A 26,765-nucleotide genomic window follows, 5' to 3' on the forward strand; every position below is an offset into this window, starting at 1 on the left:
TTTAATATATATTTTCATTATTATGTTGTATTCTATATCGTATCATTATACATTATCAAAAATAGAGTGAATCACATTCGGTAAACAGAAGCTTCTGTGTGCGTCTATGCTCTATGTGTGTTCATATGTGAATAAAATTCTAAATTAAATGTTTATGACATTTCATTTTCCTTTTTCATATTTACATATAATATGCATTGGCATCATATTGTATTACATATTGTATTTATACCATTACAGTGAATTTATAACAGCCAATACAGTGAATTTATAACAGCTAAGGGGCGTAGTTATTACAGTGAATTTATAACAGCTAAGGGGCGTAGTTAGTCACGAGAGATGAATCGAGAAATGATTCCGCATCGATTCTGAGATTTTCCGAATGCATCGTTTCTTTCTCGAGTCGATTCTGAGCTTAGTTTTAAACAGCAGATGGCGCTGCATGCTTTAGAAACAGCCGTACTCTGCTCGTTTCCAAATCCTTACACACACTTCAACCTAAAATAATCATTCAGAACATTCGATAAGGTTGAAGCGAATTACAAGGGTGTTCACAGTGGGCTGCGTTTACATTAATCTCGCGGTCATACAAGCTCTCTTCTTCATGAGCATTTGAGTCTGAGGATAAAAACTAGAGTCGAGCGTCATCTGCTGTTGAAATCTAAGCGAGAATCGCGAAGCATTTAGAAGATCTCAGAATAAGCCTTAGCATCTATGCTCTATATATGCATGTTTATATGTCAATAAAAGCCTAAATTAAATGTTTATGATGCTTTTCATCAAACCCCCAGCATCCAGAGTCCCGAAACACCCAAAAAAGCATCACACTCCGTCTTTTACCGTGTGAAGCATGTGAGCGTCTCTCACCTGAGCGGTGGTGCTCCAGTCCTCGGCTCTGTCCCAAACACAGCTCTCCCTGCGTGCTGTTGCAGGCCGTGCTCAGGTCCGTCTTGCAGTAGGACGGCGAGCCGGTCTGCACCGCCTGAGGGATGTGCTTCTTCCTCTTCTTAGGGAGCTTCTGTTTGGCCATGGCGAGGGAGTAATACATGCCGAAGTTATTGACGATGACGGGCACAGGCATGGCTATGGTGAGTACGCCAGCGAGGGCACAGAGCGCGCCAACTAACATGCCTGACCATGTCTGAGGGTACATGTCTCCGTAGCCCAGAGTGGTCATGGTGACCACGGCCCACCAGAAGCCGATGGGGATGTTCTTGAACATGGTGTGGTGGCTGGCCGTGGGGTCGTTAGGACTGGCTCCGATCCGCTCTGCGTAGTAGATCATAGTGGCGAAGATGAGGACGCCTAGCGCGAGGAAGATGATGAGCAGCAGGAACTCGTTAGTGCTCGCCCGGAGGGTGTGTCCCAATACACGCAGACCGACGAAGTGCCGCGTCAGCTTGAAGATCCTCAAGATGCGCACGAAGCGGACCACGCGCAAGAAACCTAAGACGTCTTTGGCGGCTTTGGAGGAGAGTCCGCTCAAGCCCACCTCCAGGTAAAAGGGCAGAATGGCCACGAAGTCTATGATGTTCAGGATGCTCTTGACGAACTCCAGCTTGTCCGGGCTGAAGGTCACGCGCACCAGGAACTCGAAGGTGAACCACAGCACGCAGACGCCCTCCACGTAGGTGAGCGCCGGGTCCGTCTCGATCTCGTACTGCTGGCTGAAGTCCGTGAAGGAGTCGTTGCGAAACGCCTCCGTCTTGTTGATGATGGTGTTGAAGGCCTCGTGTGTCTCCAGGCAGAAGGTCGTGATTGAGACCAGGATGAAGAACAGGGAGGCGAACGCGATGAACTGGGAAGAGAAAGAAACAGAGAAAGTTAAGCAACTGTTATTCAATTATTCAATGTGTATTTATCGTTGTTTTTATCTGGTAAGTCACTTTTATCTGTGAAAGCTGTGTTGTGTTTTAAGAAACTGTAACTAGTTGGGACGGACGATACGTTTTCATATAAAATATAATCAGAGATGCTGAAATATTTCATTATTTAATAACATATTTAAATATTGGAAAATTGTGTATTTATATATGCATAATGTTATAGATTTGTTTATTTTTATATTACAGTTCAGACATATATATTATTTTATATATATTAGATTATAAAATTCAAAAGAGCAAAACGATAACCTGATTTTCAAATATTTAATTTAATATATTTAAATCTTCATAAAATTCTAATTTTTATATATGCATTATGTTATAGGTTTGTTTATATTTATATAAACAATTCTATGTAATAAACAATTGTTTTAAAAAAAATCAAACAAATATATTTTATATAATAAAATACAGCCAAAAAAATATATATTTATTTTTTTAATTATTTAATAGAATTTTTACATATTTTAAAATTATAACATTTATATATGCATTATGTAACAAGTTTGTTCATTTTTGTATTAACAATTCTATATGTAATATTAATTTATTTGAAATTAGACAATTATACATACAAATACAAAATGTCATATATTTTGTATTTAAAAATATAGCCAAAATACAGGGATTTTTAAAAATATTTTATTATTTAATAAGATTTTTAAATGATATTTATTAATATGTTTAAATACAATAAGAATATTTTTATAGGTTGGTACATATAGGTATATAAACAACATTATGTAATATGTTAATTATTTGAAATCAGACTAATTATACATACATTTTATATATTTATTTGATTTCAAATAATTTCAGTGTTATAATTTCAATGTGAAAAAGGTCCATAGAATTTATAGAACTGTTTATATAAAAATAAACATTACTGTAGTGAATAAATTATTTTGTATACTACTGCCACTGAGGGGAATTTGGGACTGAATGAAAAGGAGAGTCTTTTTTGAAGTGACTCATGAGAATGATCCACTCAAACAAACAGATTCATTTTAGTGAATCAGTTTATTCGGATGCTTCACATGAAAGAGAGGAAGGACTTTTTGGAAAGGCATATATATTTATTTACTGCTCAGCTGCGCAATGTAACAAAAATAGCATTGCACTTTTGATAAGTCCCTCCAGCACTGTTATCAAGACAATGCCACGCACACCAAAGCTGAACAGTCTTCAGTATCTTGGCCGGTCATCGGCGTGTAATATTTAATGTCAATAAACGCCGTCAAATGAGTGAGTCAGACCGTACAGCAGCTGCGTTCAGCCCACACAACCACACATCACCTTTATTATTCAGAAATCACACATCAACACAGACCCGCGGGCCGTCACTCAAACACACATAACACACTTCTTATTAATCTCAATTATACTGGTTACTGCACTAGAGCCATGAAACCAATCATCATCAACCACTATATACATAGAAAAAAAAGCAAAAAAAAAAAAATAAAAAAAAAAATACAGCCAAATAAGATATTTTTATTTATTTAATAACATTTAAAATGTATTTATATAAGCATTATGTTATGGTTTATTCATTTTTCATATAACAATTATATTATATATGCAATATTTTAATTATTTGAAAATAAATTTTGTATTATAAAATATAGCCCAAATATATATTTAGCATATTTTATTCTAAAATCTTATATAGCCCAAAAATATAATCATTTATAAATAATTTAACATATTTAAGTATTTATAATTGTTATAATTCCAATCAAAAAATCTATACAAACAAAAAATAAAAAAAAATACAAAACACAAAATAAAATAAAATATAGCCAATAAATTTTATATATTTTATATTATTAAATATAACCCAAAAATAAAATCATATATATATATATAAAAAATATATATATATAACATATTTATATATATATATATATAATATTAATATATATATATATATAACATATTTAAATATTTTAAAATGATAATTTTTAAAAATGAAAAATATTATATAATATATATATATATAAAAAATATATATATATAACATATTTAAATATTTTAAAATGATAATTTTTATATATGCATTATATTGTAGGTTTAAAAAAAATATAATTGAGATCCTATATATATATAAATGCATGAAACCCGTGCAACTGCTACAAAGCGCTAGAATAATGGATCAGTAAGAGTATTGCTAAAGGCAATAGCCAGCGCTGGTAAATGTGAAAAGAAGTGATAGCAGGACAGTCTGTCCACGCTAGAAAGCATCTCAAAGGAGACTGTCTCTCGTCTTTGTTTCAGCATCCTAATGAGGCTTTAACTCGTCTGGAGGGCTGTAATCAGCACAAAGCCAGCAGAAAGCATCAGGACACTGTAGCAGGCTCTTTGTTTGGTGTGGAGCGTTTGCGGGATCTAATGATCTTGTTGTCCCTGAGATCAGATCTGCTGTAACCTCTCTTTGTGCCCTGTGCCTTCATCAACCAAAAAAGCAGCCTGAAGCCCAGCCAATGCACTTCATCGGTCCACTAACAGCGCTTCATTTGCTCACCTACAGCAGCCCACATGCGTATGCACGTGACAGATGAATAGGTTTTTGTAATAACATTTAAAACAACATTACATTATGAGCTAAGAAGTCACAAGTCTTTTTTATTATATGTAGTCTCCTCTCAAACCTATAATATCATGCATATACTGTATGCATATATAAATATAATTTTTAGTTTAGTTGCTACACCATGAGCAGCATTTTTTTTAATCGGTCACTTCAAGCAACACTATTTAGTTTACAAAAGATCCCATTAGACACATGAGAACACCTGGAAAATAAAACAGTGATTTTGGATACAGATCAGGAAGTTGAAGGAGTGGAGCGCGTGTGATCAGTTTTAATGTTGGAGGTGCTTTCTGTGCTGATCAGGAGGCACTCATCACGCACGCCTCTTGTGTGTCTGTTGTGCCTCTCTCTGTCTCACAGTGACACTATATCTCTGTGACTGCTTCAGATGCTAATAAAGGAAAGTTGTGTGACTGACTGACGGTCAGCTGTGATGATGAGTCTCTCAGGACCGCCGGATCAAACACACCACACTGTCTCCCAGGCAACAGTGTTAGGAAAAGCTCCACAGCAACAAGACCCTGGTGTGATCTCACACACACACACACACACACACACACACACACAGATCTTCTGAAGAAGAATAATCAAGGGCCAGAATCAACACTCTGCAAGTATAGAAAGCACAGCTACTGCTCAGCTGGAACTGCAACATGGTAGATATTTTATATCACAATATAAGAACAGTTGCTCATCATGGCCAACATTTTTGTATGTATGTCATTGCCCACATGGTGGGACATTCTTGACATTAAACCCCTCAAAATGAAAATATATCAGGAAAACAAAATCAGTCAGCTTAATTCCTCTGTGAAACAAACCAAAAAAACATTAATGCAAATAAATAATGCTAAATGTTTGCTTTATTTATCTGCATTATTTATTTTAGAGTTATTTGTCATGTGCTTACAATTCACTTATTAATTTTGGACACTGTAATATAATTCTATTATTTCCAAGCCTAGAATACACTACAAGCACACTATTCCCATTATTTCTGCAGTTTACAATATGCATAATATGCTATTTTTTTAGTAGTTTAAAAACTGTAATTTAAAAATGGAAATTATGATATACTATGAAACAAACTTTGTCTCACATGAAGTGCCCACTTATTAAATAAATAAATAAATAAATAATTAGATAAATAATCTGCAAATTTAGTGTTTAATCCGTTTAGAAAATGTGCATACTGTAATTTACATAATGAGTTAATCTGACAACAATAATACTGTTTAAAGCAAACATACTTCGTATGAACTCTGTACTGAACTCTGAACATAAACAGCTCTGAATACAGATGAAGTGTGTCATGTAGTGATTTCAGATCAGAATCAAGTGTTGTCAGGGCTTTATTTGCAATGCATCAGCGCTGTGATTCACCGTCACTCAAATATTATCACTGACAGTCACACACACACACACACTTGCTGACAGCTAGTTTGTTATTATCTGACTAATGCACTGTGAGTAGTTCACGCTCTTATGAGGGATTGTGAGACGACCCTGTGGCGGGAAAACCATCAATGTCACATGAAGGGTGGAAGCGTATCAGAAGCGCTAATGTCTTGGCTTCTCCAAACACGTGTGTGTGTGTGTGTGTGTGTGTGTGTGTGTGTGTGTGTGTGTGAGAATCACGTCTACAGGTGTGTCTTCGTCCCCTACAGCAGCGGAGCAGGATCATTTCACACCATCCACACTCACACTTGCTCCCGGCACGCAACTGCTTATGTAGGTCACACACACACACACACACACACACGCACACACAAAACCTGTGTCTGTGGATCTGCTCCAAAAATGAGTGAGCTGCACCGGCGGCGGCCTTCTAAGGCAGAATAAAAGCTCATAAGAGACGGATTTAGAAAGCTCTACATGGACAACAACTCCACATGACACACAAATAGTTCTGCTCACATGGAAACTTACAAGTCGCAAAGGTTTTTATAGAGATTACATTTTTTTATATAAAGAAAAAAACAATATATATCTATATAGAACATATCTATATATTACATATATCTATCTGCATATATAAAATAGTATCTAAAATCATTTCAATAAAAGAACAATAATTAAAATTACTGTTGTTTTATTAATTTTTTCTGGACTTTTTCTGGAAAATAAGTTGCATCAGTGTGTAAGACACATTTTATTATTACATTCTAAAATAACATTAAAGTGTCAAAAGAATTAATTAAAAATAATTTAAATATATAAAATATAAAAAATATAAATATTGTTCTTTTATTGAACAAAATTTAATCAATAATTTTTTTTTTTAATATCCTTTTTTCAATAAAAAGAACTATAAAAATATTTTCCATATTTTCTGGAAAATAAGTTGCATTGGTTTACAAGTAACATTTTATTACATTTCAAAATAAAGAAATAATAAATCTATCTATCTATCTACCTATCTATCTATAACAATTACAAGCATTATAAACACTACAAAAATTATTTTAATTCAGCACAAATCCAAATGTGTGCATTTTGCACACTTAATGTTAATTGCACTGCATAAGTCACTTATACAGAATAAGTCGTAGCACATTTCAGATGATAGAAAACACAACTTACATATATAAAATATGCTTGATTTATGCAATATACTAATTTTATTCCTCATTCCAGCATTTTCCACAAAACTTAATCCAATGCATTAAGGGACTGCAGGTCATGTGCCCAAAACAGCATGTTGCTAAGCCATCAGTATAAAGTATAAAAATGTGTAGTGCACGAAAATATTGGAGAAAACTGTGCATTTTTAGCTATCATTTATTATTATTTTGCACAGTATATGAATTACTGTATATTTACAGTAAGTGAAAAACAGACAGCACACCCATATAATTGCATAAAATAGTCTGTTTTAAAGCTGTAAAATTCAGTTTTTTGAAGGCAGCTCAGTATGTTTCTGAACAGAGCCTGTGTGTGTGTTAATATCTAAGCATGCAATCTGCTTTTGAGTTTTGTGCATTATAAATGGTCGCCTCCTCGTCTGTGCTGTTTAATTCATTTCATGCTCTCTCAGTAAAGCGATGGGCTTCTGACAGTCAGACCGGAGGGAACTGAACTCCATTACAGTCACATCACAACGTCATATCAAGTTTTCAGGGCTCTCCTTGAAACTAGAACATCTTTAAATGCATTTCTCTCTCGCACACAGAGCTCATAACCCTCACGCTGAGATCATGATTGTGTGATTGAGCCGACGACAGAAAGGAGAGAGAGAAACTGCAAACAGAGGCACTTGCAAGGTTTCACACGCAAACAAACACATATGGTATGCTGAGACTGGCAAACATCCCACACTGCTCGTTTACCTGCACGACATTAGCCAAAGAGCACACTGCCTAAAACACTGGATCCCACAATACAATAAAGAGTGATGAATATTCCAGAGGACAAATGATCAGACGGTCAAAAGTTACACTAAAATAGATTTTAAAAATGCTAAATAACCATATTGCTGATTGAAACAAGCAAGGTAATGAGATCATGTCATAATCATAACTCATCACTCACATTAAACAGCTTTGACATCTTCAAACGTAAAGCTCTTAAAACTACAATCTTAAAATTTTAAAAAATGCTTTCATATAAAAACTTTTAAACTTCAAGTCTACTTTAATCCTCACTCTACTTAAAACCTTAAAACTTCAAGCTTTTTAAACTACTGCAATCTAAAAACACTAAGCTTATAAAAATACTTTAATCTAACAATGCTTAAAAACTTTTTGATCTTGAAGTGTTTTAAGCTTCAACCTTAGACATATTTAAAACGTTTAATCCTAAAACTACTTTAATCTTAAAAAACACTGAAACCTTCAAACTTGCTGTTAAATCTACTTAAATCTTTAAATACTTGAAACTTCAAGCTTCTTAAACTACTTTAATCTTTTTTTTAATGTACAACCTTCAACCTTAAAGCTTTTTATATAAATTTTTAAATGCATAAATATTTTTAAACTTGAAACTTTTTAAATTGTCAATCTAAAAAAAAAAATTACTTAAAATCTTCAAACTTAAAGCTTTTTAAACTATTTCAATCTATAAAATACTTAACTTTCACATTTAAAGCTCTTAAAATGATCTTAAAATAGTTAAAAAAAAAAAAATAAACGTCAAGCTCTTAAATCTAATTTATAAAGGGGACAAACTTTTTAAACAATGCTTTTAAAACTATTTTTTTAAATACTTAAAACATCAATTTCAAGCTTTTTAAACTATTTTAATATTAAAAGTACTTAAAACTTCCAACTTAAAGCTTGCAAAACTACTTCAATTTTAAAATATTCAGCTTTCAAACTTCTTGCTTTTTAAAAATACTTTAAAAATACTTAAAACGTCAAGCTTTTTAAAGGACTACAAACAAGCCACCATCAGCATTTGTTTAAAATAAATCATCATTACAATAAACTACTTTTCATCTTTACATTTGACAATCAGTCAATAAGTGAGTTACACGAGAATTCAGTTAATGAATCAATCAAAACCACTGATTAAATTCAGTGCTTGATTGATTCATCAAAAGGATCGACTCATAAGGGTCAATTGCTCAGTATGAATCAGATTATACTGTTTATATATTTGCACACAGCCAGAAAAGCAGCCCAACTGAATGCCACGTTATCTATTATTTCACGCTTTCCATTAAATCCCTTCTTTTGACAGCGAATACAAACACATCTCCTGTATGTGTGACAGATTCTGTCGTCTGATATGATCTGTGTGTCCCGCGGTGGCATCAGCCATCTGTTTATCACTCCTACTCGTAAACGCTGTGTCGCTGACGTCACGGGGCCGGTGCTTCCTACTGTACGCTCAGATCACACGAACACACACAGTCCTGCTGCGGCGCTGCAGGTAATGACAGATGTCCTGATCATGTGTGTGTCTCACCGCAGGATTCCCGCGCTAATGACACACGCCTGCCACAAATGTCATACGAGAAAAACACAGACCTCGTTAGCAGCAGCTCTACAGTACAGACGGACTCAGAGCAAACACACATGGACTGAAACGCCAAAGACTAAAAAGTTAAATTTTTTTAAAAAAAAATTCAGAATTTTTTTTTTTTGATTCATGGGGTCAACACACTTTTCCTGTGGACTACATAATAATAATAATAATAACTGAATTAAGTTAATTAATACATTTTCTTTTTATTTTCAAATGCACATCCCTGTTCATATTATGATAAATACATTTTTGCATGTTATTTAATAATAATAATAATAATAATAATAAATTAGTTAATTAAGTTAATTTATATATTTTCTTTAGAATTTTTAATGCACATTTTATTTTGGTTATTTTTTTTGGTGAATGTTATTTAATAATAATAATAATAATAATAATAATAATAATAATAACACAATGTCAGGTTTATTAGAAAACTAAATTACAATAAAATCTAGAAAAAATATATAAATTAATTTTTCTTGATTTTTTTTTTCAAAGCCACATATATATGGAATACATTATAATAATAAATATTAATCGTATTAATAATACATTTTAATAATATTAAAATCACTAATAACATAACTATAAATCAGATAATGATAATAACAACAACAACAACAACAACAAGTAATATTTATCCATTTATCTAGGAAAAATTTAAATATAATAATTATTTTTTTAATTATTTAATTTTCTTTTTTTTAATGCACATTCCTGGTCTTATGATCACTCAATTAGCGCATGTTATAGCATAATAATAATAATAATAATAATAATAATAATAATAATAATAATAATAATAATATTTTGATATTTTGAAACCCACTTTCCTAATATGGATTATAATATTAATACATACATATTAATAATATTAATAAAATTATAACCATGAATAATATTATTCTAAAATAATATTAATATTAGAATATTAATGACAATAAAAAAGCAGAGATTTGGCAACAAAACCCCTTGATTTGCATCCTGTCCTCCACCACACCGAGGCGTTTGGCATGAGCAGCATGACATCAGACAGAAAGTGGCTACTTTCCCTCTCATTAATCAACATATGCTTGAGTCCAGGAGGAGATGCTGTACAAACGTTCAGAGAGCTCAGAGGACGCTTGATTGGCTGATCCAAACCCACTGTGATCAGGGAGTAATTAGCTTGATCGCTAATTGATTTGCATTACTGTGGTTTCTTGCATGTTACACACGCTCATCTCAGAGATGACACAAACACACATTCATTACAAAGAGTTATTTTGCTGCTGATTGACATTAATGTTTTTATGTGCACTGATGAATTATCCAACACGAGACCAGGAGTGTGTATTAAGAAATAAAAATGGTTTAAAACTTAATTTCATGTTCACGTTAAAGACACAGAGAAAGAGAGGCATGTTGCTGATATAACACAATATTATAATAAAAATTAAAGTCATTAAAAAAAAAAAAAAAAGTCAAAATAAAATGTTCCGAATAAACTCAAATTATGAGAATAAAGTTTTTAAATTTCGAGAAAAAAGTCAAATTAAACTTTGGAGAATAAACGCACTCGTGTCAGGTTCATTTGATCTCTTTGGAGAGTGTCAAACAGTGTCTGCAGCGGTGGAGCTTGGAGAGTAATGGAGATGGATATGATGCGTTCGACAAGGGTTCGAGTCCATCTTTTGCCAAACTCGCATTTCTTCCTTTTCTCATCACAAGTGGAAATCAACTGCCTAATGAGTGTTTACTAAAAAAAAAAATAATTCTTGAAATTTAACCACTTAATTTAACATAATTAAATTATATACTCATTAATCTTTATCATCCCTGACTTTTTTCTTAAAATTTAATGACTTTACTTGGCCCTAATCCTCTTCCTCATTACATCACATACCAAATCACATACAACATGACACATGACATAACAACACAAAAAAAAAAATACATAACATAAAACATGACATGACATATACCATAACATATAACATGACATAACATAACATGACATAACACAGCATATAACATGACGTGACATATAACATGACATGACATATACCATAACATATAACATGACATAACATGACATAACACGACGTGACATATAACATGACATAACATGACAACACAAAATATAACATAATATTTAACATGACATAACATAACATAACATGACATAACACAAACACAACATATAACAACATTTAACATGACATGTATAACATAACATGACAACAACATAATATGAAATAAAACATGACATAACATAATGGGGGGGGGGGTGTAAAAAGTTTTTTTTTTTGATGATGATGATTTCAATTAAACATGTTTTTATACTGTGAATTTTTTTTTTAACCATTAAAACTGAATTAAAAAAAAAAGAAAATGAATTTGGGGAAAAAAAAGTTAAAATTTAAAATAAAATGTATTTTTTGTCAGTCTTTTAATAAACTGTTATTAAAATTTATAAATTTAACAATTTCAATTAGACATGTTTTATTACTAAATTTTATCCTTTAATTTACTATTAAAATGGAGTTTAAATCCAGAAAAGTGGGTGTCATAGTTTATTACTTTTTCCCCCATGGAGCTTGTTGCGATGAATTCTGGGATTAACAAAGATAAACGTCTTAGATTTGGGCTAAACTGGGGCATTTTATAAGGCAGCATAATGGTGTCTATCTTTGGAAACTATAAATGTTGCCTACATAGTTCACTGGGTCTCTCAACCTCCGTGTGTCTCTGCAGGTTATAAAAAGGTTGTGTGTGTTTCACAAAGACTGTCATTGTGTTTTCTTCTCATATCGGGGAACCATGGTAACCGCACACATCTCTCTCTCTCTCTGCTGTACCGAGGGTGAGCGAGAAGACGAGCAGGACGAGAGCTGGGGGAAAAACACACGTGTTTGGCAGCGAATGCAGGGGTTTCCCTCAGACACACGCACACATCTGAATAATGAAAGGTCATTCTGTGTGTGTGTGTGTGACAGCAGAAAGCATGGAAACAACAGCAGATGGAGACGAGCTGAAACGTGAGGAGAGATGCACTGACAGGCGGTCCGGCTCGCACTCGGGGAAGCCGCTTCATCTCGGCGCGCTGCCAGCGGCCCACGTAAAAATAGACTATCAGCAGCTTCCAAGCCTCTCCTCACGTCTCAATAATTCAGCCCAAATGCTTTAAACGCACTGACATCACTCCCTCACACAGTCTCAGTAATTTATGTGCCACGTTTATAGCCTATGTGCCAGATCAAAAACTAATCAGTGAACACGTTCAAGCATTTCAACAACCTGCAATGCAAGAGAGAAAACACGATCATTTACATGCATGATTTGAAGTAGGATTCATGTCTGTTGCGCAAATGGATGTAAATATTTGCATTTGTGTGTTTGAATAAATGGTGCTTGAAAAGTGCTCTTCAGTTAAAATATCTAAATATTCTTAAATCAAGATGCATTTACTGAACATCCAAATATGATGCAAGATATTAGGTCTTGTTTTCTGAGAAATGCATCAAAATTAAGTGAGTTTTTGCTTGGAAAATAATAATAATTCTGCCAATGCAGTCAGAAAAATAATCTTTTTTTTACTCACATAATTTTGATTTATTTTTTTCAGAAAACAAAAATTATAAAATAAATTAAAAATAAATAAATATAAATTGAACTATTTTCATTAAGAATAATAATTTTGTTTTCTCTTTGAATTAGGTTTCTTTTTCTGACCACGTTGGCAATATTTGTAACTAAACATTAACAAAATTTAAAAATAATAAAATTTAAATACATTTTAAATACAAATATTAAAAATAATAATAATAATAATAATAATAATAATAATAATGATGATGATAATAATAACAAAATTCTTTGATTAAATTTGTTATATCAAAATGTGATAGATTTAAAATATATTCTAAAGCCTAATAATAATAATAATAATAATAATAATAATAATAATAATAATAATAATAATAACAATAATAATAATTATTATTATTATTATTATTATTTAATTAAATATTTTATCAATGTTATATACTGTATTTAAAATATATTCTAAAGCCTAGTAATAATAATAATGATAATAATAATATAATAATGTTAACATTAAATTATTATTGTTTTTATTCCATTAAAATATAAATACGACATTAATCTTGTTTTTCCTTTGAATTCAGTTCATTCTTCTGACCCGTTTGTCAGATATTTGTTCATGTTTTAAGCATTAACTCACTTCATTTTGATACATTTTTCAGATAACAAGACTTAATATCTTAAGTCTTTTTGCTTCAAGTAAATGTACATTGTTATAAGAATGTTTAGATATTTGTGAAATTTTTTTTTTTCAAAAAATCGTTTTGTAACATTCTCAAACGAAACTCATGGTTTTGAATAAATCATGGCTCTGAGTCGCTCTGGAGTAGAAATGCAAACTTTTTTTAATTTTCCAGACAGCGTTTGCACTGAAGTCGTGAAGTGATGTGACGTCAGCCCTGCTGGAAAACTACAAACAACGTGTATTTAACGATAATTAAGCAGGGCATACGGACGATGAATGAATTCACGTTTCTGCCTGATGTGATCATGAAAGGAGGCACTGTCGTATTTCTCCAACATGACAGAAAGAAGAACAAAACTTGTCATTCCTTCACAAGAACACACAAAACAGATCCTGAAATAGCAGCAGTCGCCTCTGCTCTGCTATTAATAGCTCTGGAAACTAAAGGTGTGACGGCACTTTCAGAGATCTGGAGTTGCGATGCGATCTGTGCATCTTTTAGTTGGTATCTGGCTGCATTGTCATCGCCTTTCTCTCGGTTCTGGTCCTCACAAGGAGCCAAGGCTAGGGATTCAGCTGTTGCTATGGTGACTGCATTACATAAGTTGTCATAGCGATAGGCCGTGTAGACGAGGACAGGTGTGACGGCGGGTGCCGTTTGTTCCCGCGGCAGCGACGCTTCAGATCTGACCTTCTGATGTGTGTAAACACACACACACACAATCAACAACCTGGGGGGTATTCCAGAAAGCAGGTTAGGTGACATACCCAGGTATGTTTAAGAGTAAGTAAGCGGATAACCTCAACTTTCGGTTCCAAAATGGATGTATGGTGACAACGGATCTCTGACTGAACCTGCTCCGGCGGCAAGCTTCTGTTCCAAGGTTAGTTCCCTCAGCGAGCCGGGCGTGACAGATAGTGCACAACAACATTATATAATATTACAGCGTATATATATATATGATATATTGATATGTTAATGAGGACGCACTAATATAAGTAATAATAGATGGTAACATTATTCTTATGATTATTTCTTTATTGCAGACATAAGAGTGTATCTGTATATAAATTATTAAAACACTATGACAGGTAATGTTACTTATAAATATTTATTATACCTTTTATTTTAGTTACATGTTATATTAATCTCACACATGGATTTTCTATAATTCTAACTTCTACATTCAATAACATTATAGATATGGACTGATCTTCTGTAATGCATCAAAACCAAAAAATATAATTCACAGTCTCAACGATTTAAGATACATGGAAAAAAATCACGTCATACACTTAGGTGCGATATGCACTAAGCATGTAAACAACTACTGAACAAAAGAAGAAGAAAAGAAACAGGCTTGGCGCGCTTTTTCTTTAGCGTGTCGGTTGCCATATGAGGTCGTCGATTCGTCGCTCTTTGTTGAGAAGTCTTGAGTCTGTAACCAGGAACATACTCTGAGTTGAACTTAACTCCCGTTTTCGGAACACAGCCCTCCCGATAAGACAAGTTTGGGGTTAATCAACCGAGAATTTTTTAGTTCACGGTTGTTAACCTGTAATACACCCCTGATCAATCTATGAGAAGGAGATGTGTTGCTGCGTAAGGCAAATGATCTTTTTCAGATACTGACTGGTTTTCGGACCCCTCCCGGACCCCCCAGTACAGTAAAACTGCACATTTTAGAGTGGCCTTTTCTTGTGGCCAGCCTAAGGCACACCTGTGCAATAATCATGCTGTCTAATCAGCATCTTGATGCGCCACACCTGTGAGGGGGATGGATTAAGCAAAGGAGAAGTGCTCACTAACACTTCAGACAGATTTGTGAACAATATTTGAGAGAAATAGGCCTTTTTTATGTACATAGAAAAAAATCTTAGATCTTTGAGTTCAGCTTAAGAAAGATGGGGGCAAAAACAAAAGTGTTGAGTTTATAATTTTGTTCAGAGTATTATATTTATATATATATATATATATATATATATATAATATATATTATATATATATATATATATATATATTTTTATATTATTTTTTTTTTTTTTTTTTTTCAATAGATTATATAAGAATATATAAATTATTTATTTAAATACATAATACTTTTATAATTATTATTTTATATATTATACAGAATAAATTATTTAAAAGCATATTTACTACATTTAATAAAATAAGTATATCATAAATTGATATTATATTTTACATTTATATTATAAATAATGTATCACACACATGGACAGAGTTTAGATTCTGATTAAATTCTATTATTTCAAATTATTTAAAATATAAAATATACATTTAAAATATTCTTAAAATATACTTATATTATAATTAAATATTATAATTTATTAGAATATTTATTATAGTACATTGTTATTATGAGTAAATTTTAATGTTGTATCATAAATTCAATATAAAAAAAAAAAAACACATATAAAAAATCCATAAAATAATTATAACATTATAATAAATACATAAATGAATTAATATATCATTATTTATAATACATTATAAATAACTACATAAATGATAAAAAAAATTTAAAAATTTTACAATTTCACAATATCACAATATTATACATACATATGTATAGTCTTTAAAAAATATTTAAAGTAAATATTTAAAATTTTAAATATTTTAGAATTTTACACTTGCATTATATTACAATTGTTCAGACACATATAAATACAATATACATCTGAGATGTAATCCTTTATAAGCCACCTGTTTGAATGACCAAAACACAGACGTGAAAGGTAAAGGAAACCTGTTTGAACAAAAAAAAAAAATAAAAAAAAAAAAATCACAAACATCAAGCTTTAAGAAATAACAAGTTGGATTTTTACATACAGAACATATTTAGTGTGAAAATGGCTGCGTCTTTGTAAATTTGGTCTCCAAAACTATCAAGACCCGAAGAATGAGGAAAAAGTTATTAACTGCAATGGCATGAGCTCTCCAACCAAAGCCTGTTGCTGGTCCATACGGGCGAGACGGAGCTGATGAATCATGAATGCTGCTGTTTTAATGTGGGATTGGGTTCATTTGGCTAAATGGATATAGATGGGACGGCCGCTCCATCTCTGATTCATTATTAAGAGAGTTGGGAGAGATGGATGATGGGATGAGCAAAAATCTGCCGTAATTTTTTTCAGTCCAGCTCCAGACGGAGTTCCTAATGGATGTGTGTGTGAGTGTGTGAGCGTGTGTGTGTGTGTGTGTGCACGAGTGCAGCCAAGTGTGAAGGGGAAAACGTGCTGGAGAAACATTATAGGGTGAATATAAATCGTTGGGTCACAGTACAAACCAACAGGAGACGTAACAGAGATTCTGCTTCCCAGAATGCTACATTCTCACAAAGCTAAAGTCACATTCTGAGTAACATAAAAAAAAGTATATATATATATTTTAAAAAAGTCTCTGTTTTTTTATTTCTATACTGTGGAGGTCAGCATGGTCCAATGTTGTTTGGTTTCCTTCAAAACATCTTTTGTTATCCGAAAAAGAAATTCATTCACATTTGGAAAGTAAATGGCAGAATTTAATTTCTCTGTGCTCTATTCATATTTATTAACAATAAATTAACAAAAACAAATAACAAAAAAATAACACCAAAATATAATCCAAAATATATAATTTAATAAATTTAAAAACAAATATAAATAAACACACACAAAACACACACACACTAGTTTTTAAATTACCTTTTTAAACATTTGAAATAAAAATATACAAATGTAAATATTTAAGATAATTTCTGATGTTTTAAAACAGCTTCACATTTAAGTTGCTAAATATTATTTTATATTTTATATATTGATTATATTTATTTAATGATATAATATAATAATATATTATATATATATATATATATATATATATACTTATATAATTTAAAAAAATCTAAATATAATTAATAAAAAATATATATTTAAATATTTAGGTATATCATAATTTTATAATTAGCTCAAAAACAGGGGAAGGTTTTTCATTAGTTACACTGAAAAAAGCTTTCAAAGTAGTACATAAAACAAAACTCACAATAATATACTACATCAGGGTATTCTTAACGTCAAAATCAAGTTTAATTCAATGTCTTTGTCATTAATTGTGAAATTTGCTTGCAATTTTTGAGTGAAAACTTTTTAATTTTCATTCTGAATGAAGCGAACTCGAAGCAGCTCTACACAATATAAGCATCCTGCTGTAAATGTGATCAGAGCGTCAGAAAAACAAGGCGGCAGACAGAAACACGGGCCGGTCTGACAGAATGAGGAGAAGAACAGCAGTCAGACAGACAGAGCGATTCTCCAAGGCTGCCCTCGACCCGGCTGTAATCAAACCGCACACGCACTCAATCCCTCAGGAATCCAACCCAACCGAAGCTGCTGCTGCAAACCCACTCAAGGTCAGCAGCGAGCAGCGTAAGACTATCCGTCTGAGACTTCAGAGAGCGTTCATTAAAGATCAGCCCAAAATACATTTCTGTCATTATTTCTTCACCTCATGATGACTTCTGCTCTTCTATATAATGAAGGATTACAGTAATTACAGCCATCAAGCTCCAAAACAAACTAACAGCATCATAAATGTGGTCCATACGACTAATTCACAGCATCAAAACATCTCAACATGCATCTTGGGAAATCGCTGTAAGAACCGCGTAAAACATCACATCATAAACCCATAAACTGCTCTCTGACAACATAATTAACATGTTAGATTACAATTTTACAACACAATTCAGAAAGTACTGTAAATAACAATATTACACAGTTGATATTTACCTCATACAGTACAACAGATTTCACAACATTTTTGACGGATCGGGTTTAAAAATTATATTAAGAATATAAGTAATCAGATATCAGATCTTTTTAAGAAAAAAGGATATTCTCTTAAACATATAGATAAAAATCAAGATAAAAATAAAATATATAATAAATATAATGTAAAATTAAAAACTATATACATAAAAAATATAGTGAAAAACTTCACACACACATACACACACTACATATAAAATATTAATAAAAATACATATAATAATAATAATATAATAATAATAAAACAAAAACATGGCCAAAAAAAAAAATCAATGTTTACATATATATAAAATACATTTAAAAAGATATCAAAAAAGATAAATATAATGCATATAAAGAGATTTATATATTTATGAAATATTAATATAATACCAAAATACCCCGAACAAAAAAATTAAATACTTAATAAAAAAAAAAAATAATAATAGAATTTAATTATTTATAATATCCATATATATATATATATATATAGATATACCAAAATATAAATGTTTGTTTTTAAATAAATAAATAAAGATATATTCACTATATATTTAAAGGAAAAAAAATTATACATATAAATATAAACAAACACACATACAATAAATGTGGATTTGCGCAGCTTGTCAGTTAACAACAGTTTCAAAAATCCACGCTGATAATGAACGCGGATTTGCGCAGCTTGTCAGTTAACAACTGTGTGAAATCACGCACCTGATGGAATTTACCGCTGATTAGAGAACCGGCTTTACTGACGAGATGAGCATTAATTATCAGCCGATATTTATCGTGCACCCCTATACAAGAACCAACCCAATATAGTTTTCCTCTAAACAAAACTGGACTTCGAGTTCGTTTAATTTCATGTCACATGTGAAAATGGCAGAAAGCAGCAGGTGTGTGTGTGTGTGTCAACTGCAACCACAAGCGGACCAGTATTACAGCTGACTAGCTTAAGAATCTGACCCTTCAACCAGACACTGACTGACCTCCAGAAACACCTTCGCACCTTACACAACAACGTTTACAGCCAAAAAACAGGCACTTTTTATGTGTTTTGCCTGTTCGTTTACACAACAACAGCGTTTTGGAGACTGAAAATGCATATTTTTGAAAACGGGTTTCAAAGTGCAAGTTTTTGAAAACGCCACCGTTATCATTTCCGTGTAAACACCCAATATGGGAATCTTTGAAAACGGTGAAATCATGCGCGTGCGTAGTATGTGTTAGGTATGTAGACATGCGCAGTACGTGTCGTTTTTAAAGTCAAGTGCGAACAAACATACACAACAATGGCGGAGTATATGGTACTGTTGTTGCTGCTCAAGAGTTTGCTAACGCTTCAGCAAAGTGTGGATTTACTTCATCAGTATTACAACCAACAGCGGAGACGCATCATATACAACATATAATCATCACTTCCCTACAGGTAGTGTTTACTAACAAGGTGACAGCACCAACTACTGGCCTGGCATATGTAATACAGCGTTTCTGGCCGTTTTCATGGATATGTGTAACTGTGAATTGTTTTGAAAACATTGTCGTGTATATGTGAAACTTTTTAAAAACGCAAGGGAAAAACTTTTCAGTTTTTTGACTACATCATTGTCGTGTAAACGCCTGAAACAAAACCTGATCACATCACTTACAGTTACAGTCTGTCTCTCTGTGTGTGTGTGTGTGTAGGATCATGAAGAACGCGCACCAGCAGGCAAACTGCCAGCAAACACACAGACAGAGAGAGAGAGAGAGATAAATGATAAATCAATGTGATCTCATTCTGTCACTTAAAGCAAACTTATCTGGGAGAAAAAGAAATAATCATTCATTTCATCCTAACAAAATCATCTTTGAGTCTGTAATTCCAAGAGTAAACTTACAGAAGCAGCGCTAGAAGAAACAGCAGCAGCTTTTACACGCTATTCAACATCTCAATATTTATACATTTGCTCTGAAGTTTTTCAGACCAAACAGCCCAAAACAAATTCACACTATTTCGTGAAGAAATAAAAACAAATAAAAATGAAACCAAAAACAATTTAAATTGACTGACAAATGAATCAACCAAACAAGCTTCTTTATTTGAAGTCATTCTCATCATAACACTCTCAGACTCGCTCATCACGCTAGGATAAATCATCATGATACTTACAATACAATTACAAAAAATAAAAAACCCATCGCAAACATAGTGAAGGCCTCATTAGATGCTGCACTAAAGTCAAAGTAGACAAAAACAGCCGTTATGAATCATATTTATACAGCATCTATTATTAGCCTGTTATTAGTTCAGAGGCGAGACGGCGTGTCAGAAGACAGTAACACAGTGAGGTTAGCAGCTTTATAAGGACACAATCAGAAGAGCATTTCAGAAACAGTCTGTGTTAATATTTCCCAGAATAATAACAGCTCTCAGTTATTACTGCCCAACACAAACTGACTTCAAACGACGGCTCTGGGTGAATCATAACACATACTCATGATGCATTTACACTGATTCTGTTGTAGATTTGAAAATTAAGGAACATTCTGAATGTTACATGCTTTTTTTTTGGCTATTTAGTTCCCTAAGTATATTTCATTGGTGCGTATAAATGAAAATGATTCAATATTCGCCCTTGTGTTCATTCAGGGTGCAATTATACTTCTCGCAGTAAGCATCTTGAATCTGTGCATCTGAAAATGCATATATTTCAGATCAGATACAGAAATACCCAAATATCATATATCTAGAGCTAAAAATAAGATTCAGTGTCAAAGCTCTGCTAGTAAACAGAAATGTAAAGTGATCTTCCAGGATTACATCGAGTAAGTAAACATCGATAAAGTGATGCTGAAGCTGTGTAATAAACCCGGCGAGTGTCTGAAATGGACCTTCATAGTGTCATGAAACGACAGATACACAACAATGGCATATAAATAAACAAAAACTAAATAAATTAAAAATAAATGACTTTAACAAAATATCTAAAATTACAACTAATAAATAAATAAATAGCTGAAGTAAATAAAAATAACAAAATATCAAAAATTACAACTAATAAATAAATAAATAGCTAAAGTAAATTAAAAAAAACTAAACAACTGACTACAACAAAAATAATTGACCCAATCAAGTAAATAACTAAACTAAAATTAAATAAACTTACAAATTACAACTAAAAATACAAATAACTAAATATACAAAATCAATAATCAACTAGCCTAAATAAATAACTAAATAAAACAACTAAATGGCAAATAAGTAGATAAACAAATAAAACAAAAATAGGGAAAAAAAAAAAAGACCTAACTGATATAAACATGTGCACGCACACGCAGGCAAAACAGCCTTTCTCTAAAAATTACATTGTTATATAACTACTTTCTATTTAAGTATTTATACTGATATATTTTGTATTTAAGCACATTAATATTCATGCTGGTGCATCTTTCCAAGAGCTTGTTGCAATGCATTATGGGACTTCCTTCTCTGTGAAGGATAAATACAATGCTGCCTTAAAATTTGGCCAAAAACAAGGCACATAATCATAAGAAAACCCGTAAACTGACCTTTGCGTCTGGATTGTGCTTGTGCTGTCTATATAGGAGCAGGGATGTGAATGATGCTCCCAGACACAAAAACCGCACTGACCCAGGTCTCTGATGTATTATTTGAGCTACAGTATCAGTACACAAAGCCCATCTACGGGAGCTTTAGTGTCTGTGAGCGGTCAAACTGATCATTTTATTAAAATAATATAAAGAATATATATATATATATATATATATATATATATATATATATATATAAGATTTAAAGTGGTTGCATGATGAAAAACTGATTTTTTCTTTCCTAATACAGCTAACATTCACGAAGCTTCCACACTTATTTACCGATCATCTTATTTCAAAAATCATGTTAGTTATGAGCTCATTTACATATGACCACCCACAACAACATAATCAATATTACATATTTAAAGATACAATTAACAAAAAAAACAAGAAAACACTAACATATTCAAAAATACACAAACTTAATTTAAAAAGAAAAATAACAATGTTCTTGTAAATCCAAAAATCACAATACAGCTGTTAAGAAGTATTAGTATATTATTTTGCTTAAATTCTCTTTATTTTACCATGAAATATTACAATACTATTAATTATTTTGTTCAACATTTTTAATAACAAGTTTCTTAAATACTCTTTTAAAGTGAAATATCAGAAATTAGAGCTGTGAAATTATTCGCATTCGATTATTATGCGAATCTCTTCAGTAAAGCCGGTCCATCACCATCACCTGCTTTCAGACTGAGCGGCTTTCACTGCACAGAGCCGTAGTTCACTGACAATTAGGCAAAAAAAAAAATAATCGCAGATGAATCGCATTCGATTTTCGGCTCTGTGTAGTGAAAGCCGTTCCATCTGAAAACAGGTGATAATGATTTACTACTAATCACAGAACCGGCTTTACTGACGAGATGCACATGATAATCGAATACGATTAATTGCACAGCCCTATCAGAAATAATTGTCTTTTTAATATTTTAGTAGTTATAGTCATGATAAATACAAAAAAAAAATATAAATATAAAAAAAAAAAACAACAACAAAAAAATTATTGTATCAATAATACAATATTAAATATTATACAGTAAAATATAACAATAAAATATTTAAAAAAAAATTTGTAGCAATAATCATAACAGCAACATTTATATACTATTATTATTATTATTAGTAGTAGTAGTAGTAGTAGTAGTAATAATTTAATCTGCAGTTGACATTTCTCTACTAATCTCGTACAATAAGAATTCTTTTGTTTAATATTTTAATAATAATAATAAAATATTTATTTCTTAAATACTCTATTACAGTGAAATATTATAACAGTAATAATTATACATTAATAAAAATATTCAAAAAAAAAAAAAACAAAATTATTAAAAAAACAATTACTACTACTACTACTACTACTGTAATATTGTCAATAATAATATTATTATTATTTACAGCTGAAGTTGCCAATCACTTATTTCCACTATCATACAAACCTTTTTCATGATCCAATTCATTATCAGTTATTTCATTTCATTATCCATATTTCATTACTCCACACAGACAAAAAACAATAGATTTTTGACAATATTTCTCACCAAATCTACTCAGAAATAAGTCGGTTTATGCAAGTACATTGGGAGGCAAAAGCTATTTTCATGTCGCCAGCAGCAGGCGTTCAGTTTGCTCTAGTTCACTGGCGTCTGACTTTTGTGAATGAAGACAGCGAGAGCGTCAGACAGACAGCTTGACTAACAGGCGCACTACAGACAGACACAGGCTTTTGAGAGTCATTCAGATGAGAAGACGGTTCCCGCGCACTGAAGTGACTCCTAATAGAGTGCTAGTTAAACCTGGACTAGCGGCCCGGCTCAACCCGACTCAACAGGATAATTACGGCTGGCGGTGAAGAGGCCTTCACTTAATGGAGTGTATTTACACACCGCTGGAGAGTGAAGGGCCTTAAATGTCAGCGTTATGACTCAGCCAACATGTAAACCACACCGTATGACACATACAGCATCAAAGCATTTAACCTCACCCTTCACAAACTGATATTTCCAAATTATGCTCGCCGAGTGACAGCAAATAAAGCAGGACGACACTGGACTGGAGATGCTCTTGAAGGTGAAGGTTTTGAGGAGGAGCTGTGAAATCTTAGTCTGTTCGCAGCTTTCTGGGAGAAAGACGAGACGTTTGGAGGCAAAGCTGCATTGATTCAGTATCTGACGGAAAGAGGACACGCGGGTCACTCGAATGAGACGTCCGGATCTCACTGACTGGATCGGGTTTGTCCCAGTTTGGAGTTTCGGAAGGAGAGGAAGAAACATTATGATCTAGAAGACTGCAGAGAGAGAAAGGACACGCCGTCCAAAACATCACCCAAAAATATGAGAGAGAAGAAAAGGAAAATAAAAAAAGCACAGCAAACTTACATTTTTATAAATAACAATGATAAATACAATTAGATTTAAAAACCACTAAAAAACAGATCCTAGGAACCACATAGTAACTAGGGCTACAAGACATTGAAGAAAAATGCCATAAGCAGGGACCTAAAACTTTGACTTTTCTTAACTTCACTTAAGTATTAAAATCATTCAGCTATCACAAGCCACTGCAGTATACAGTACATATTGCTAGTACGCTTGCAGTATTTCAAAATATCATGTAGCTTTAAATATCAACACACTAAAACCACCCAGAACACCCTGACAACCACATTACAACACACAGAAGTCAAATACCTACAACAATCAGAGAACAAGAGAAGACCGACAATAATCCTGATAAAATATGAACAAATAAAGAGAGACACACGGAGACACCAAGCTGATAACCAGAGTGTGTGTTTCACATCTCTAGCACACGCTGCCCTTGAGCTGTATCTGTGTGTGTGTGTGTGTGTGTGTGTGTGTGGACTGAAGAAGACAGCATCTCATTTTAGCTGTTTGTACACCTGAAGCGAGTTTGAGGAAAGTGCATCCTGCTCAGTCTTTCTGGTAGCAGTTACTGAGGTATGAGAATAACCTCCCTATAACCTTCCATGAGGCGGAGCGTGACAGGCACGACGTAGCGCTCTATATTTATTGTGTTTTTGAAGAATAAACTAAAGCAAAGTTACATGCGTGAGAACAGTTGACAGTTACAACAGGAGAAGAGGATGCGTTTGAAGATGAAAGACGCTAGAATAAAACAAGACTGGATCTAGTCTAAACGGTTGGAGATGTAGACATTAGAAAAACATCTCTTGATTGAGGGAAAAAAAAAAAAAGAAAAAGAAAAAAAAAAAAAAGTTAACAGCATATGAGTTTCCATTATGTGCCAGGTCATTATCTAGCAATAAAAAAAAATATATACATATATATACACATATACACATACACACACTCTGAAAAATAAGTTCTGTTGTCTGAAAAGTTAAGATTACCATATATATTTCAAATAAATATAATTATGTCTGTACTGTAATTTTCCTGTGGCTTCCAGAAAGCTACAGTACTGTTAAAGGGGTCATCAGATGTGACATGCACTTTTACAAGTTGTTTGAACTGAAATGTGTGTGGCGGGTGAGCAGAGCTCATTTGCATTTAAAGCGACATGCAATAAAACAGCTTGCTGTAGACAGAGCTGTTTTTGACAGGGTAAAGATGGTTTTACACCACCATTGAGATATTTGAACAAACTATGTTACAGACTTTTCATTAAGACCCTAAAGAATCATATCAACTTGTGGAAAATGGGCATCCGATGACCCCTTTAAAAGTTTTAGACAATTGTGTAAAAAAGCTTGCGTAAAATGAGGATGCTGTCAAAAATAATGCCATAAATAGATTTGCTTTTTTTAAATTAACTAAATTAAATCAACATTTGGTGTAACCATCCTTTGCGTTTAAAGCATCTATTGCCCTCGGGGCACTTGTGCATAGTTTCTCAGGTAGCTTTGCAGGTAGGTCTCTTGAAACATCAACAACAGACGTTGCCACAGTTCTTCTGGTTTTAGATTTTGGTCTGTCTCAGTTTGTTCTGTTTCTTCATGTCATTCCAGACAGACTGGATGATGATGGGATCAGATCTCGGTGTGGAACACTGGCTGCTGTCAGACAAAAATCTCACTGGATTATTACAATTAATGGCAAAATGAATGTTTGGAAATGGAAACTGATATTTCCTACTGGCACACAAATAACTGACTTAAACCATTTTTTAGCTGGTTAAAATACTAATGTTCTATTAATTTTGGCCACCACTGTATAAAGTATTTAAAAATGTTGCATGACTTTAGTGTGCTGTCTGGCTGTTATAATTGCATTAGAAAGCATAAATGTCAACATGTAGAGATTTTGCTACACTATTGTATATTTCCATGGATTTGAGTGGGTTTACACGCACAAAGAAACATAAATTAATACAAAAATATTGTATAGAAATGTGCAAACAATCATTATCATGCGCTTATAAGTCAATCTTTTGTTGAATGCCAAAAAAAAAAAAAAAAAAAAAAAAAAGACTACAAATTTACTCATACTGCGATAATATTTTGGAAATACCACTTATTCCTGCCTCGTTCTTTCACAGCATGAAACACTATTAAACACTCGAATCATTTCATTCGCAGGTTGACGCGCTGTCAAAGCACATCTACTGAAAAAAAAAAAAAAAGGTTTTCCTCCATTATTGCTAAAATATTAGTAGA

The 26,765-nt window shown here is 32.5% G+C and overlaps 1 protein-coding gene across 4 annotated transcripts in view; it reads right to left on the reverse strand.

Annotated features, from left to right (window-relative positions):
- Positions 1-26,765, reverse strand: part of kcnc2 (potassium voltage-gated channel, Shaw-related subfamily, member 2) — a 59,649-nt gene that overhangs the window by 27,193 nt on the left and 5,691 nt on the right. For all 4 annotated transcript variants that reach the window (XM_042721604.1, XM_042721603.1, XM_042721605.1 and 1 more), the window contains exon 2: positions 868-1,798. In XM_042721604.1, coding sequence (XP_042577538.1) covers positions 868-1,798 — 931 coding nt within the window. The remainder of the gene's footprint in view (positions 1-867; positions 1,799-26,765) is intronic.

The sequence above is a fragment of the Cyprinus carpio genome, chromosome B4 (assembly GCF_018340385.1).
Source record: "Cyprinus carpio isolate SPL01 chromosome B4, ASM1834038v1, whole genome shotgun sequence".
In the NCBI taxonomy this organism is placed as follows: Eukaryota; Metazoa; Chordata; class Actinopteri; order Cypriniformes; family Cyprinidae; genus Cyprinus; species Cyprinus carpio.